General features: G+C 44.9%; 1 protein-coding gene across 3 annotated transcripts in view; it reads left to right on the forward strand.

The window, feature by feature from the left end:
* nup160 (nucleoporin 160) overlaps nt 1-15,986 on the forward strand; it is a 45,979-nt gene that overhangs the window by 24,902 nt on the left and 5,091 nt on the right. For all 3 annotated transcript variants that reach the window (XM_048607241.1, XM_048607242.1, XM_048607243.1), the window contains 7 exons: nt 243-408; nt 4,191-4,303; nt 5,640-5,800; nt 8,559-8,695; nt 11,207-11,277; nt 12,596-12,755; nt 14,832-14,901. In XM_048607241.1, the coding sequence (XP_048463198.1) occupies nt 243-408; nt 4,191-4,303; nt 5,640-5,800; nt 8,559-8,695; nt 11,207-11,277; nt 12,596-12,755; nt 14,832-14,901 (878 nt within the window). The remainder of the gene's footprint in view (nt 1-242; nt 409-4,190; nt 4,304-5,639; nt 5,801-8,558; nt 8,696-11,206; nt 11,278-12,595; nt 12,756-14,831; nt 14,902-15,986) is intronic.

Raw genomic sequence — 15,986 nt, forward strand, 5'->3', positions numbered from 1 at the left:
GTCCTTTGTCAATCTTTCTGTCCTTTGTCAATCTTTCTGTCCTTTGTTTCTGTTGAGAGTACTGTTCCTGAGCAGTAACTGGTTTTGTTTATTTTTGGACATGCATTGTCTAAACTGTTGTTGTTTCTCAAGATGTTAACTGATTTTAGTTTGGGCATCTGGCTCTCTTGACCATCTTGAGGTGGTCAAAGTGAGTGCTGCTGTCTGTACAAGGTGTAATAGGTTTCCTTACTGTCCTTTAGATCCAGATGTGGCGAGGGACCTACATCGCTTGGTGCAGTGTCTCCGGCTGGTGGGAGACGCCATCACTCTGGAAATGGCCTCGTTGATGGAAACAGCAGTGAGCCACCTACATCCCCCTGAAAAGGCTGCAGAGCAGATCCTCGAGTACCTTCTGGCCAGAGACACGTGAGTTAGACTGACTGCTGGTGCTATGTTTTGTACGATCAGGAATCATGCTTTTTATTTAGTCAAAAGTTACCATTTGGAACCAAAGATGCAGCTGACAGTACCCAACTCCAAGTTGGTCATCGTCAGTTGTGTCATAGAGTCATAAAGGTATACAGCATGAAAAGAGGCCATTCAGCCCAACTTGTCTGTCCACCCAGTTTTCACACTTTTGCCTGGGTTTGGTCTTTATCCCTTCATACATATCCCATCCATGTACCTGTCCAAATGTCTCTTAAATGACAAAGTTGTACTTGCCTCCATCACTACGTCTGGCAACCCGTTCCAGACACTCACCACCCTCTGTTGCCCCTCTGACCCCTTTCGTATCTCTCACCTCCCACCTTAAACCAATACCCTGTAGTTTTAGACTCCCCAACCAGGGGAAAGCTGTTAGCAATCTACCTTATCTATGTCTCTCATTGATTTTATAAACTCTATAAGGCTACCCCTCAGTTTCCTACACTCCAAAGAGAAAAATCCCACCCTATCCAGCCTCTCCTTATAACTCAAACCTGCCAATCGGAGTAGCATCCTAGTAAATCTTACCAACATCTTTACAGCTGCACCAAGACATCCCAAATCCTATACTCAATGATCTGACTGATGAAAGCAAGCATGCTGAAAGCTTTCTTCACCACCCTGTCTGCCTGTGACTCCACTTTCAAGGAGCTATGAATCTGTATCTCTAGATCTCTTTGTTCTATAACACTCCCCAGGGCCCTACCATTGACTGGGTAGGTCCTGCCCTGGTTTGACCTATCAAAATTCAACACCTCGCATTTATCTAAGTTAAACTCTATCTGCCATTCCTCAGCCCATTGGCTGAGTTGATCAAGGTCTTGCTCTCTTCTCAGATAACCACTTTCACTATCCACTATACCACCAATCTTGGTCATCCACAAACTTACTAACCGTACCACCTGAATTCTCATCGAAATCATTTATATAAATGATGAATAACAGTGGACCCAGCACTGATCCCTGTGGCATACAGTTAGTCACAAGCCTCCAGTTTGACAAACAACCCTCCACCACCACCCTCTTGTACCTTCAAGCCAATTTTATATCCATTTGGCAAGCTCTCCCTGGATCCCATGAGATTTAACTTTAGTTAACAACCTACCATGCGGTACCTTGTCAAAGACTTTGCTAAGGTCCATTTAGACAATGTCTACTGCACTGGCCTCATCTACTTTCTTGGTCACCATTTCAAAAAACGCAACAAAATTCATGAGACACGATTTTCCACGCACAAAGCCATGCTGACTGTCCTGAATGAGTCCTTGCCTGTAGATACTATCTCTCAGAATCCTCTCCAACAACTTACCCACCACAGACATTAGGCTGACCGGTCTGTAGTTGCCAGGCATTTCCCTGCAGTCTTTCTTAAATAACGGCACAGAATTAGCCACCCTCCAATCTTCGGGCACTTCACCAGTGACTGTCAATGATACAAATATCTCTACTAAGGGCCCACAATTTCCTCTCTATCCTCCCACAAAATCCTGGGATACACTTCATCAGGTCCCAGGGGTTTATCTACCTTAATGTGTTTTAAGACTTGCAGCACCACCTCTTGTGTGATATGGACTCCCTTCAAGGCATCACTATTTATTTCCCCAAGTTTCCTAGCATTCTTGCCTTTCTCAATAGTAAATACTGATGAGAAATATTCATTTAGGATTTCACCCATCTCTTGTGGCTCCGCACATAGATGACCTGTTGACCTTTAAGAGGCCTTATCCTCTCTCTAGTTACTCTTTTGCCTGTCATACTTGTAGAATCATTTTGGATTCTCATTTACTTTCTTTGCCAGTGCCATCTCGTGTCCCCTTTTAGCCTTCCTTATTTCTCTCTTAAATGTACTCCGGCACCCTCTGTACTCCTCAAGGAATTCACTTGATCCCAGCTGCCTATTCATGTTGTATGTCTCCTTTTCTTGACCAGAGCCACACTAACTCTTGTCATCCAGGGTTCCCTATTCCTGCCAGCCTTACCCTTCACTGTAACAGGAACATGCTAGCCCTTAACCCTCATTAACTCACTATTGAAAGCCTTCGACTTAGCAGACCTCCTTTTGCCTGCAAACAGCCTTCCCTTATCAACTTTTTTTAAAAGTTCCTGTCTAAGACCATCAAACTTGGCCTTGTCCAAGTTAACCTTTAACTTGTTGACCAGACCTATCCTTTTCCATAGCTGTTTTTAAACTACTGGAATTATGGTCACTGTCCTAAAGTGCTCTCCCACTAACACTTCCATTACTTGCCCTACCTTATTTCCCAAGGGGAAGTCAGGTTTTGCCCATTCACTGGTAGGGCCATCTACATACTGCATGAGAAATTTTTCTTGAACGCATTAAACAAATTTCTCTCCATCCAAACCTTTAATACTATGGCAGTCTCAGTCAATGTTAGGAAAGTTAAAATCCCCCGTTATTACAATCCTGTTATTCTTGCAGTTATCTGTGATCTCCTTGCATATTTGTTCCTCATTCTCCAGCTGGCTATTCAGGGGCCAATAGTGCAATGCTATGAAAGTGATCTCCCCCTTATTTCTTTGTTGGACCCATATATAGACCGTGGATGAACCCTCAAGAATGCCCTCTCTCAGTACTGCTGTGATGTTTTCCCTAATCAAAAGTACAACTCCCCCTCCTCTCTTGCTTCCCCTTCTATCCTTGCTATAGCATCTGTACCCTGGAACATTGAGCTGCCAGTCCTGTCACTCCCTCAACCATTCCTCCCTTTATTTCTTACATTCTTATTGCAAGGTATTGTACTTTAACTGGGCTCTGGGACCTAGAAGTGGCAGCTATACTGCAGGAACATGATGGTTCATGTAGACTCTTTCACTTTGGGGGTCTACATGCCAGAGCCTTCAGTTACCTTTCTGTCTGTACAGTTCAGAGTTTCTGTACCTTCCAAGGTCCATCTCTTGTTCTAGTCTGAGCTCCTAGAAAGTACTAGCATATTGGAAGGTTTCACTAATGGTCTTCCAGTTTCACTTAAAGCCATGATACTGCGGGTGTTATCCACAATAAAGTGACTAACAGAAAACACCTTATTGATAAGGAACCAGATGTTCTGGACAGAACCTTGGGAGAGGGAGAGTGGATTGTTGATTTGTTGTCAGAGTCTTGGAGATACCAGGCATTGGAAAGGAGGTTTGTGTGATTGGCTGTTGTTTTTTATTAGCGTGTTAATTCTGTGCATGGCCAGGAGTAATGAGTAGCCCACATCTATCTTTGTGATGATCAGTTGAATATTTGCAGCACAAGAAATGAAGTGAACTGAGCTGAGCAGATGGCTGTGCCTCTATTTCTGTATCAATCTGTCGTCTTTGTTCTGAGAACGGGTGAGGTGCTGATCAGAATGGCATTTGTTGTCCATCCTCCACCGCCACATCGGTGTTGGAGGACCACTTCATTGAACCAGTGCTGTTCCTTGTGGTGGATGGTGCTCCCATTGAATAGCAGGAGCCTGTGATCGTAGAGAGGCAGGTACTCACCCTATTGCTACGCTTGTCCTTTTCCACAGTGGTGCTCACTGGGCTGGAAGGTTTGCTTGGAGTGTGGAATATGAGCGAAGCTTTGGAGTGCTGTGGCATTCTCTGCTCTGTTGTATTTTCAACAGCTGTGCTGTCATTATGGTGCTCATCCCTCATCCAATCATGGATTGTGAAGCTGTCCTTAAGGGCCCAAGGATCAGTTTAATTGTACCTCTCCCTCTTGTTTTTCATAGTGAGACGCATATGGAGCTTCAAAGTAAATTGCAGGATATCCGTAACCCAGGGAACGTAATCCAGTTGCTGCTGCGGGAAATGGACCAGGAGGGTGACCTGGACACAGGCGATGGTATGGGGTGATTCCTGGGCTCGAGCTGTGTGCTAATTGATGGGCTACACCATCAGAATCTGATCTGATTTTGTTTTTTGGCCAGCTCTGTCAGATTTGTGAAACTGAAAACATCCATTCAGACACTGGCAATGGACTCTCTCTCTGCTTATGTTTGTGGTCCAATGTATTTGAATGGAACAGTGTGAGGATGGTGCTCACTGATCCTGCTGCTGTAGGTAAGAGGTCAGCTGTGGCTCTGCCTCCCCAAACAAGTTAGGCTTTTAGTCTTTGAACTAGTAATGAACTATGCCGGGCTTTACTTTCTTATTTGCTTCATTTAAATCATGCTAGATTGGTTCCTTTTGCACCACAGCAATCTGCCTAAAATGTTTCCTGCTGTAGTTATTGACTGGGAGGGTGAGAAGGCTAGGAAGACTTTCTCTTGCTTTGTGGTTGTACTTTATGGTTCTGATGTTAACAGGTCTCTCTCTGGTATGAGCAAGTGACTGAAATACTGTCTGTAAGATATGAGCCTGTTGTCTGTATAAACCATATGTTTGGTTATATTGTGTTCTGTAAGAATCCTTTGTAAGATTATCTTTCTCATATCCCTTGCACAGTTGATAGTGCACCACGTGCCAACCTGCCCCCAGATCTCTTCTGAATTGGCTGCAGGGAGATGTACGATGTATCCTGGGGTACTTTTTGTTTGTGCCTCTTCGCTAATCTGCTTAACCACAATATACCACACTGGGTAGAGAGCTCCGGGTGCAAGGTGCAGACCTGCGTGGCACTGTTGGCACTATTAGGTTACAACAACCATGTTGCCTGCCCAGTGTGTTGTATTTCAGTATTATCTTAAAAATTGCTTTATTGACTCCACCACAGAAGATCGGCAAATGTAATGTTTCCATCCTATTTGAGAAACACTATATTGCAAACAAATGAATAGATTTGAATGAACGTCAGTACTCTGATAGGGTTTGGTACAAGGAAGGCATGATGAGTTTTTGGTGAAGATCCAGATCCTGATTTTTTTTTTTAAGATTCTGCTAATTTTCGAATGTTGTGGATTGTCTCAGTGGCTCTGGTAGAGTTTGTCACAGCTGCCAAAATGAGAGCAGCGTTTTCAAAGCAGATTGTTTGACATGGATTGCATTGAAGCCCTCGTCAGTGAGATGGAAGTTTTTCCTAAAAAATGTTTTTTATATTTTTCATTTTTAGAATTGCAGAGCATCAACCAGGCAGGAGAGAGCCTCAAGGAAGAGCTGTGCCATTGTAGTAACATTAGCAGTGTAGGGAAGGTCCACATTTCCAGTGTCCCCTTCACTTGTTTTCTTCCTGTTTTTTCCAGTCCAGCCTCCGCACATTCGGATGAACATCACTCAGTTCTTTGGCAGCAATGTTGCCATTAACATTGTGTGTCAGGCAGTATACCACATGTCTGTGACTCGGTTCCTCATCTGTCGTGACTTGCTGATTCTGGAGCAACTAATGTTGCACCTAGGAGACAGTGTAAGTACAATATCAATGACCTTATAACCCATGTAGGCTCAGTGAGAACTCGGTGATGAGCAGTCTGTCTCACATTTCTCCTTTTGCCCATAGTGCATGTTTGTCATTTAGTACAGCTCATCTCCTAACATAGAGGTATGTTGTATCTCAGTAACGCTGAAATCATTTCCATTTAATATCTGTTGCAGTTGTTGTTCCAAAATAACTTGTTGTGAAAGTTTTTTATTTGGTTTGCTGTTGTCTAAGTGACTGTAGTCATAGATCATGGAATAGTACAGAACGGAAACAGGCCCTTCGGCCCACTGTGTCTGTGCCATTCTAAACTAACCCTATCTGCCTGCACATCGTCCATATCCCTCTGTTTCCTGCCTGTTCATGTGTCTGTCTAAATGCCTCTCAAGCATTGCTGTCATATCTGCTTCCACTAACTCCTCTGGCAGCACATTCCAGGCACTTAACCATCCTCTGTGTTTTAAAAAAAAACTTGCCTCACACATCTTTAAATTTTCCCCCCGACTTTGAACTTATGCTCCCTAGTATTTGACATTTCGGCCCTGCGAAAGACTCTGACTATCCATACTATCCATGCTCTCATAATTTTATATACCTCTGTCAGATCGCCCCTCAGCCTCTGACACTCTAACGAAAGCAATGCAAGTTTGCCCAACCTCTCCTTATAGCTAACCAACTTCAATCCAGGCAGCATCCTGGTAAACATCTTCAACACCCTCTCCAAAGCCTTCATATCCTTCCTATCATGTGGTGACCAGAATGCGTACAATATTCCATATGTAGCCTAACTATAATTTGTACAGCTGCAACATGACTTGACAACTTTTACGCTCAATGCTCCAATTGATGAAGGCAAGCATGATGTATTTTTTTTTTTAACTGCCTTATCTACTTGTTTTGCTACTTTCAAAGAGCTTTGGACTTTCACCGAAGATCGTTCTGTTTATTAATGCTCCTTGGGGTCCTGCCATTTACTGTATACTCTCCTTTTGCGTCTGACTTCCCAAAATGTCTCACCTCACTGTTGTCGAATTGCACTCTATTTGCCATTTCTTCGCCCAGCTTTCCAACTGATTTATATCCTACTGTATTCTTTGACAACCTTCCCCACTATTCACAACACCACAAATTTTCGTGTTGTCTGTAAACTTATTAATCAGACCACCTACATTTTCATCCAAATCATTTACGTATATTGCAAACCACAGAAGTCCTAGCACTTGCAGAGCAGTGTAGATCACAAATCTCCAGTCAGAAAAACACCCCTCCACAGCTATTCTCTGTCTTCTGTGACCAAGCCAATTTTGTATCCAACTTGCCAACTCATTGTGGATCCCATGTGACTTAATCTTCTGGACCAGCCTACCATGAGGGACCTTGTCAAATGCTTTAGTAAAGTCCATGTAGACGTCATCCATTGTCCTATTCTCATCAAACAGCTTCGTCACTTCCATGGAACAACTCAAATTTGCGAGACAAAATCTCCTCTGCACAAAGTCGCATTGACTATCCCGAAGCAGTCCATTCTTTTCCAAATGTAAATAAATCCTGTCCCTAAGAATCTTTCCATTAATTTCCGTATGAGTGATGTAAGGCTCACCAGCCTATAATTTTCTGGATTATCCATGTTTCCCTTCTTAAACAAAGACAACATTGGCTTTTCTCCAGTCTTCTGGGACATTGCCTTTGGCTAAAGAGGATGCACAGATCTCGGTCAAGGACCCAGCAATCTATTCCCTTGCCATCCTCAGTATCTTGGGATAGATCCCCTCAGGCCCTGGGGACTTATCTACGTTAATGTTTTTCAAGACCCCCAACATCACCACACCTTTATTGATATGCCCTAAAATATCAACATCCCCCTCCCTAATCTTACGATCATCCATGTCCCTCTCCTTCGTGAATACCGATGTGAAGTATTCATTAAGGACCTCACCCACTTACTGTAGCTTCACGCATAAATCCCTACAGTCGTCCACAGTTTCTCAATCTTGTCATCCTTACCATTCATCCTTGCAGGAACATACTGGTCCTGAATTCTGGTCAACTGACCTTTTAAAAAGCTCCCATATGTCAAATGTGGATTTACACTCAAACAGCTGCCCCTAAACTAATTCATCCAGTTTGTGTCTAATACTGTTGTAATTAGCCTTCCTCCAATTTAGCACTTTCACCCAAGAACCACTCTTATCCTTATTCATAGCTATCTTAAAACTTCCTAAAATGCTCCCCCACTGAAACTTCGATCACCTGACCAAATTCATTCCCCAATATAGTATGCTTATTCCCCAGTTGGATAATCTACATATTGTTTCAAGAAAGTGCCCAGCACCCCCTCCCAGATGCACCCAACAAATTCTGCCTCATCTAAACCCTGACACAAAGAGTCCCAGTTGTTATTGGGAATTTAAAATTGCCCACTGCAACAGCCTTGTTGTTTTTGCACCTTTCTCTGATCTGCCTACATATCTGTTCACCTATCTCCTACTGGCTATCTGGTTTGATTTTGTTTTTGGTGTTTGCATGTATCCTGCATATTATACGTGGGATTAGGTTCATTCCTTGCAAAATAATCTCCCAGCTCAGGGGCAATCCTGATTAGACCAATATTATTTAGTTGGCGAGAAGTCAAGGGCACTTTTGGCAATCTGAACCCACTGAAGTTAGGAAAGCCTCGTCCCTGTCAGGAACTTCTCAAACATCGAGAATGATGTTGTTAAATCCTAAACTGTGTGCTGTTCTTCAGATGAATCTGGGAGCTGGTGGCTACCTCTTGCAGCTCCAGCAGGATCTCATTCCTCGGACCTCTCTCCTCGTGTGTTCCTACTTTGTGGTCAGGTGGGCGAGTCGATCCTTGGCATCAGCAGTACCTGTCGACATGATGTAAGTATGGTCACAAAGTGGTCTCAAGCCATAGCTTTTGTTAATATTGACGGTACTTGATTGTTAATACCCTGCCCTTGTATGAAGGCCTCAGTTATCAGCAAACGCAGACTGTGTGCTGAAATGCAATTATTTGAGTGATTTTCATGGGGCATTCTTTTCTGACATACAATGAGATGTATTCATACAGTGGGCCAAGCACTGAATGCTCATCTCTGGGACTTGAGAGGTTCTTCTGAAGTTGGGCCTGAGAACAGAGTTTCACCTGTGCCTCATCTGATCAGAGCTCGCATCATTGAACCCCTACAGTGTGGAAGCAGGTAATTCGGCCCATTGAGTCACACTGACCCTCTAAAGAACAGCCCACCCAAACCCTCCCCTCTACCCTATCACTGTAACTGGGCATTTCCCATGGCTAGTTCACCTAGCCTGCACATTCCTGGAAACTGCAGGGCAATTTAGCACGGCCAATCCACCTAAGCTGCACATCTTCAGACTGTGGGAGGAAACTGGATCACCCAAGAGGAAACCCATGCAGACACGGGGAGAAATTTCAAACTCCACACAGACAGTTGCCCGAGGGTGGAATCACACCTGGGTCCCTGGTGCTACGAGGCAGCAGTGCTAACCACTGAGCCACAGTGCCGCCCCAAGTTGAATTCAGATTTCATCATTTGCCTTGCTGGGATTTAAACTCATGACCCAGAGCATTAATAGTGCAGTGATGCTACCACTGTGCCACTGCCTCCCTGCAGTTTTTTAATTCATTAATGGGATGAGGGTATCACTGATTGCATCAGCATTAATGGCCCATCCCAAGTTGCCGTTGAGAATTGTCATCTTAGGGTGTAGGGACGCCCTACATGTTGTTAGGGAGAGTTCCAGGATTGTGACCCAGTGACACTGAAGGAACGGTGATATATTTCCAAGTCAGGATGGTGAGTGGCTTGGAGGGAGCTCGTAGGTGGTGGTGTTTCCATATATCTCCTGCCCTTGTCCTTTGAGATGTAAGTGGTCATGGGTTTGGAAAGTGTTATTGAAGAATTTGGTGAGATTTTGCAGTACATCTTATTGATGGTGCACACTGCTGCTACTGAGTTGATTTGATTTATTTATTTGTTACAAAATACAGTGAAAAGTCTTGTATAGTGTTGCCACTCGGTGGCACCAACTTAAAACACAGAAAATTAAACCAAACCATAAAAAAAGGCAGAAAAATAAAGAAAAAGTGTCCAACATTACATTCCTTCTTGTTAAGCGCTCCATCATGGACCATGGGCATGGTGGCCAGGCACGAGTCCCCTTCACCTTGCCACCACCACTGGAATGAAAGTTGCCCACTCTTTGGCACCATCTCGCCTCCAATGACGCCCTCCAACAGAGTACTTCCTGGATCTCACCAGTGCAGACGCTATAGAGTACAGCACCAGCCTGAACCCAAACCCAATTCCGCTGCTGCCATGAGTCCCCTTTGGACCCACCTCACTGATACAACCACTCCCAATGCTGCAGGGTCTCGGACTGAGCTCAATCTCACCTCTGCTGCTGCCTCCGTGAATGCGCGCTGGATGCAGAAGCTCTCATAAACCCAAACTTAGCTGCACTGCAGCAGGCTTGAGTCAGCACTAGGACCGCCTCGTCAATGCAGAAGCCACCTGGAACCCAAAATCTTGTCTGACACAGCCACGAGTCCATGCTGGGACCGCTGAATGACGATGCTGTCACTGCAACCAAGCTTTTCAACAAGAGGTAAATAAAATAAAAGGAAGAGGAAAAAGAGCGAAGAAAAGAAGAAGAAACAAAAAGAAAAGTGGATGGAGCAGATGAGCCCTGGGCTCAGAAGCCCTACTCCACCTCCATCTTACCAGAGTAAATGTTTGTGGATGTGGTGCCAATTAGGCGGGGGCTGCTTTGTCCTGGAGGGGGGTTGTCAAGCTTCTTGAATGTTTACTGGAGCTGTACCCATCCAGGCAAGTGGGGAGTATTCCATCACACTCCTGACTTGTGCCTTGCAGATGGTGAACAGGCTTTGAGGAATCAGGAGGTGAATTACACGTTGCAGTATTCCTTGACTTTGATCTGCTCTTATAGTCAGTGTTTATGTGATGAGTTCAGTTTCTGGTCAGTGGTAACCCCCTGGGGTGGGATCAGTGGTGACACCATTGAATGTCAGGGGGCAGTCAGACTAGGGATATCCAACAGTGTCTGCTCCACACCACAGCATACTAATGTTGGGACGTTCTTCAGGATAAATTGAACAATGTGACTTGCTTTTCCCATGTCCAGTGATAGAGGGCAGCACCTGCAAAGAGCTGGGAATGGAGCAACGTTGTACAGTTTCCCAGGGCTGGGCTTTGGGCTCAGAGCTCAGGACACCAGTCACAATGTCTCATTAACAGGAGTAATCTGTTGGCTGGAATGTACACACACTGTGGGTGGAAAGGTATAAGGTTCTTGAAATGTTATGGCAGTTGCCAAAGGAAACTGACAAACCCTTTTGTGTGATTTCAGGGAATCAAATCTGCGGCAGTTGTCTGTATTGGAGCTGACGGACTCTCATATCTTAACTACCCAGCGGCCAGGTGGGTATATGTGGGAAACCTCTGTCCTGTGGTGGGAGGTCAGTGAGGAGTATAGAATGGTGTCAGTGGAGAGAATCTATTACATTCCTGAGAGTCAGAAGTCACATGACACGAGGTTATAGTCCAACAAGTTTATTTGGAATCTCACAAACGTTTGGAGCACAACCCCTATGTTAGATGCAGTGAGAGAGCAGGGCACACAGACCCAGAATTTGTAGGCAGAGAGATCAAGAGATCATACACCTGGTGTGAGTGGAGTCAGATGATAAGTCTCTGCAGGTGACTAAGAGTGTTAGACAGTGAGTAAAGTGTTTATAAAGTTAAAGTCAGTGCTGTGCTGTCATGACATTGTAGGTGTGAGGCTTTGTTCACAAGCTGTCTGAGTTTTAACCTGGAATCAGGCTGGTTTTATTCTGAAAACTGGAATTTATAAGATGCCACACTGACTGTGATTACAAATTGTGTGCTTTTAGAATAAGATAGACTGTATCCGCAAATAAACAAACATCTTGGATGAAATGATTCACTCCGTGGGAGGGTGGGGGGATGTGTGTGCGTGTGAGAGATACTGATATATTCCTATGGCTCTGCCTGATTGTCACACAGGCGCAGCACTGGCATTGAATATAAACACTTTACACACAGTCTAACACTCTTAGTCACCCGCAGAGACTTTTCATCTGACACTCCACTCACACCAGTTGTATGATCTTTTGATCTCTGTGTCTGTGTGCCTTGCTCTCCCACTGCACCTGACAAAGTGCTGTGCTCCAAAAGCTTGTGTAATTTTAAATAACCCTGTTTCTGAGGGAATATCAGACCGGAAAGCTAATGGAGAGAGAAACAGTTGAGTTATTGAGAGGACAGTTCATGCCAGGAGGAGTGGGTTGGCATGTAAAAGCCAGGGTTTGGGGTGGGCGAGTTAGCATACTGGACCAAATGTTTCCCAGGCTGAACAGTCTCTCAGTGTCTGACGTTTCAGCTTGTACCTGACCTGCCTTCAGTTAGTGCAAAAAGACAGGTCTAGTCTAGAGGCTAATGTACAGCATGCTGTAATGGACAGCCTAGGTCACTGTTAATATTCAGAGTTTAAGCGTTGGTGCTTAGTGTGGGACCATGAGGATATTACCCAGGGAGTGGATTTCCAGTTCTAGTCAGTGTGGTTTCTGGTCTGTCTTTCTGTTTTCAGCGAAGTGATCAATGATGGTTTTAAGTGAATCTAGGGAAGCTGGTTGACCTTATAAGGTTGACCTTATGTTGACTTATTCTCTAACCCTAGTTAATGTCATGCTGATTAATTGTTCTCCTTGTTTTCCAGTCACCGGCCCAGGCACAGTGGTGGAGCTGTTCTATCAGAATGTGGCCAGAAAGCACATTCTCTCCCGGCTACTGTCCCAGGCAAATAGCCCTTTAAACCAGCCACTGATCAACTATACGCAAGTTGGGATTGCTCTCGCCAGCCACCTCCTACAATACTTGTATCCTTTAACACGGCAGTGTGCACGGACAGTAATGTGAGTGTCTCAGACAAATTGTGTTTGGTATCAGTGATGTATACGAGAAGGTGACTGGCTACCTTTTGAAGAAGAGCTTGGAGAAAATAGTATGAGGACTGACTGAAAGAGATTTTGAGATGTTAAAGTGGAGAGAGATGCAGAGGGATGGAGAAGTTCAAGAAGAGAGTTTCAAAGAGCAAGATTGAGATCAAAGACGAGGCCAGGACAGAACAAGCAGAAACGAGCACCTGGAGTTTGCAAAGGTATTGGTAAATGGGGAATGGGAATTATGAACTCCCCAACTGGTAGATGAGAAACACTGAAGGTCTATGAGGACTGGGACCTTAACCTAGTGGGAGTTATTGAGAGACTGGAATAGTGTTGTGCTGAGCAGTGTGTGTTGGGAGTAGTTTAGCCTCGATGTACAGAGAGGGGAAAATGGCAGTGAGACAGCCGATTGTTTGGATAACTTAAGGTCGGATTTGAAAGAATTCCAGATCAATTAGGGCAACTAAGTAGATGGGAAGCAGGGTGGATTCGAGGGCTGGTGTACCTGGCTTCTGACAGGCATTGATAAAGCTGGCCTCGACCTTCCTGATTAGCTAAGGGCCTGTTTCAGCTGAGACAACTAGGTAATTCCCACAGGTAATAAAGGAGTTGCTTGCTGTCCAGATATTTATGGAAATTGATCTAGTGCTGACTGTTAATATCACAGGCCTTCAGTGAGGAAATGGGCAGGTACTGTCAACACAAAGGTTAGCACCGGATACTGTGAGCTATGTGGTTGTAATACTGGGAGCCTGGCGGGAGCTGGATGCTGATTAGTCTGAGAATGTAGGGTGCAGGAATGGTCCAAGTTGTAGGGTCCTGAATAAGGCACTTTGCTCAGCAACAGGACAAGATGTGTCAGTTATTTGTTTCTTGGTCTACAGGCCTTTGCTTTGTACTGCAGGACAACTCTGGCTGTACACAGAGAGTGAGGTTAGGGCTGTTTTCCTTGGAATAAAGAAGCGATTTAACAGAGCTGTTCAAAATCAGGACGGGTGTGGACCAGTTGGGTAGAGAGAAATTGTTCCCCATCTGAAAAGGACTGAGAGAGAGAAGGCATGAAGTAAAGTTATTGGCAAAAGAAGCAATGGTGATGCAAGAATAAATGTTTTCACGCACACCGTCTGCCACTTTTGATCATCCGCGGAGACTTGTTATTTAGCCTGTTGACTCCACTCACAACATTTGTATGATCTTTTGATCTCTGTGCCTATAAATTCTGTGCCTGTGTGCTTCTCTTCACTTCACCTGATGAAGGAGCAGTTCTCTGAAAGCTTGTGATTTCAAATAAACTTGTTGGACTATAACCTGGTGTCGTGTGACTTCTGACTTTGTCCACCCCAGTCCAACATCGGTACCTCCATGTCATGTTTTCACGCAGTGACTGGTTATGGTCTGAAATGCAATGCTTGAGAGTGTGGTGGAGGCAGGTTGAATTGAAGTATCCAAAAGGGTATGAGACAATTATCTAAAGAGGAATAGTGTGACAGGGTGAGGGCAGGGGAAAGGCAGTAAATGAAATGCTCATTCAGGGGCTGGCACAGCCACGATGGGCCAATTCATTGCTTCCCATGCTGTAACAATTCTGAGATTCTGCGGTCACATTTTGTGAATATTGTTAATTGGAAAAAAGATGTAGTGGCTTGTGAACAAGTGTGATATAGACGTCAGCTCCTTTCTTTCCTATGCTGGTTGTGTCTGTCCATGTGCGTTTTTAAACATTGTTTCTCCCTCCTGTAGATTGTTTATTCTGTCTGCGTCCTTGCTTGGCTGTACCGAGGAGGCCATTGTGTGGCTCTTTGTGGGTTTTTTTTGTCCTTCTGCCAATGCAGCTGCTGATGATGGGGTCTTCACAAAGTGAAACACTCCAGTACTCCATGGAAATGCCGGAAGCTGACCATAGGTTCCCTATATTGTATGCTGTGCAGTGTGTATGGTTTGTACCCTCCTGTCAGCAGGATGTTTATTCAGTGACCTATGGCTACCCCAAACTTTCTTAACAGCAATCAGATGGGCGAATAACAGCAGCTTTCTTTTTGCAGAGTTTCTCATGGGACACTGCCAGTATGTACAGCTCCAGGTCAGTAGTGCTGAATGTTTTCACTCTATTTTCTCAAGTTCTCCACCACCATTCTATTGCCATCTTCCTCTGACATCCGAGTTTATATCTGTTAATCCACTGCTGATCAAGCTATGCTAAAGCTCAGCTTTTCCCTCCACGTTGTGCCTGCAGCCTTTGACATGGTTGACCAACCATCCTCTTCTGACACCACCTCACCTCACTCAGAACCAGAGCACCTCATTTCAGAAGATTCTGTCTCTCCCTCCTCAAAGGCCTATTCCCTCTGATGTCCCCCAGTCTCATACCTCTCCTATTCCTCATTGATGTCCCGCTGTTCAGTGCTATTCTCTGAAAACACCATGTTAGTTTTCATGTGTACACTGGCAACACCCTGCTCACTTCCACCACTCTCGTCTTCCCCATGGTTACTAAATTATCAGATTGCTTATCCCACGTTGGACAGTGGAGGAGCTGAAATTCCCTCCAGTTAAACATTGGGAAGATCGAAGACATTATGCAGGTCCAGCTCCAAGCTCTGCTCCCTAACAACTGTACCCATCGGTCTCCCTGGCAATTGCCTGATGTGAAACCAGTCTGGTCACTACATCAGTCTCAGTCTCTTAACTGCACAGGAGCTCCTGACTGGTAGCTGGACTGTCACCAAGACCAGCCACTTCCATTTCCCAAGCTTCCCTCATCCACGTCATTAACATATATTACACATGTACAGAGAGACCTTCTTTGAGTTTGGTTCCAGTTGCATCATCTGCAAAGAACTGATTGCAATTGTCTTATTGGGCAATAGATTGCCAAACAGTTCCTTCTATCCAGCAGCAAGCTGATAGCAGGGAATCACTGTGTTGTCAACTACCAGTGACATAAATTTATAGTCTAGCGTGCAGGAAGGCAAGGAGTACTACCCTGTCACTGTTTGTAACATTGCTCCAGGACAAACCCTATCGATCAGGGGTCCCTGCACCGGGGCTGGCCCCATCGATCAGGGGTCCCTGCACCGGGGCTGGCCCCGTCGATCAGGGATCCCTGCGGGAGGACAGTCCCCGTCGATCAGGGATCCCTGCGGGAGGACAGTCCCCGTCGATCAG

Source organism: Rhincodon typus, chromosome 17, assembly GCF_021869965.1.
Source record: "Rhincodon typus isolate 14 chromosome 17, sRhiTyp1.1, whole genome shotgun sequence".
Classification (NCBI taxonomy): domain Eukaryota; kingdom Metazoa; phylum Chordata; class Chondrichthyes; order Orectolobiformes; family Rhincodontidae; genus Rhincodon; species Rhincodon typus.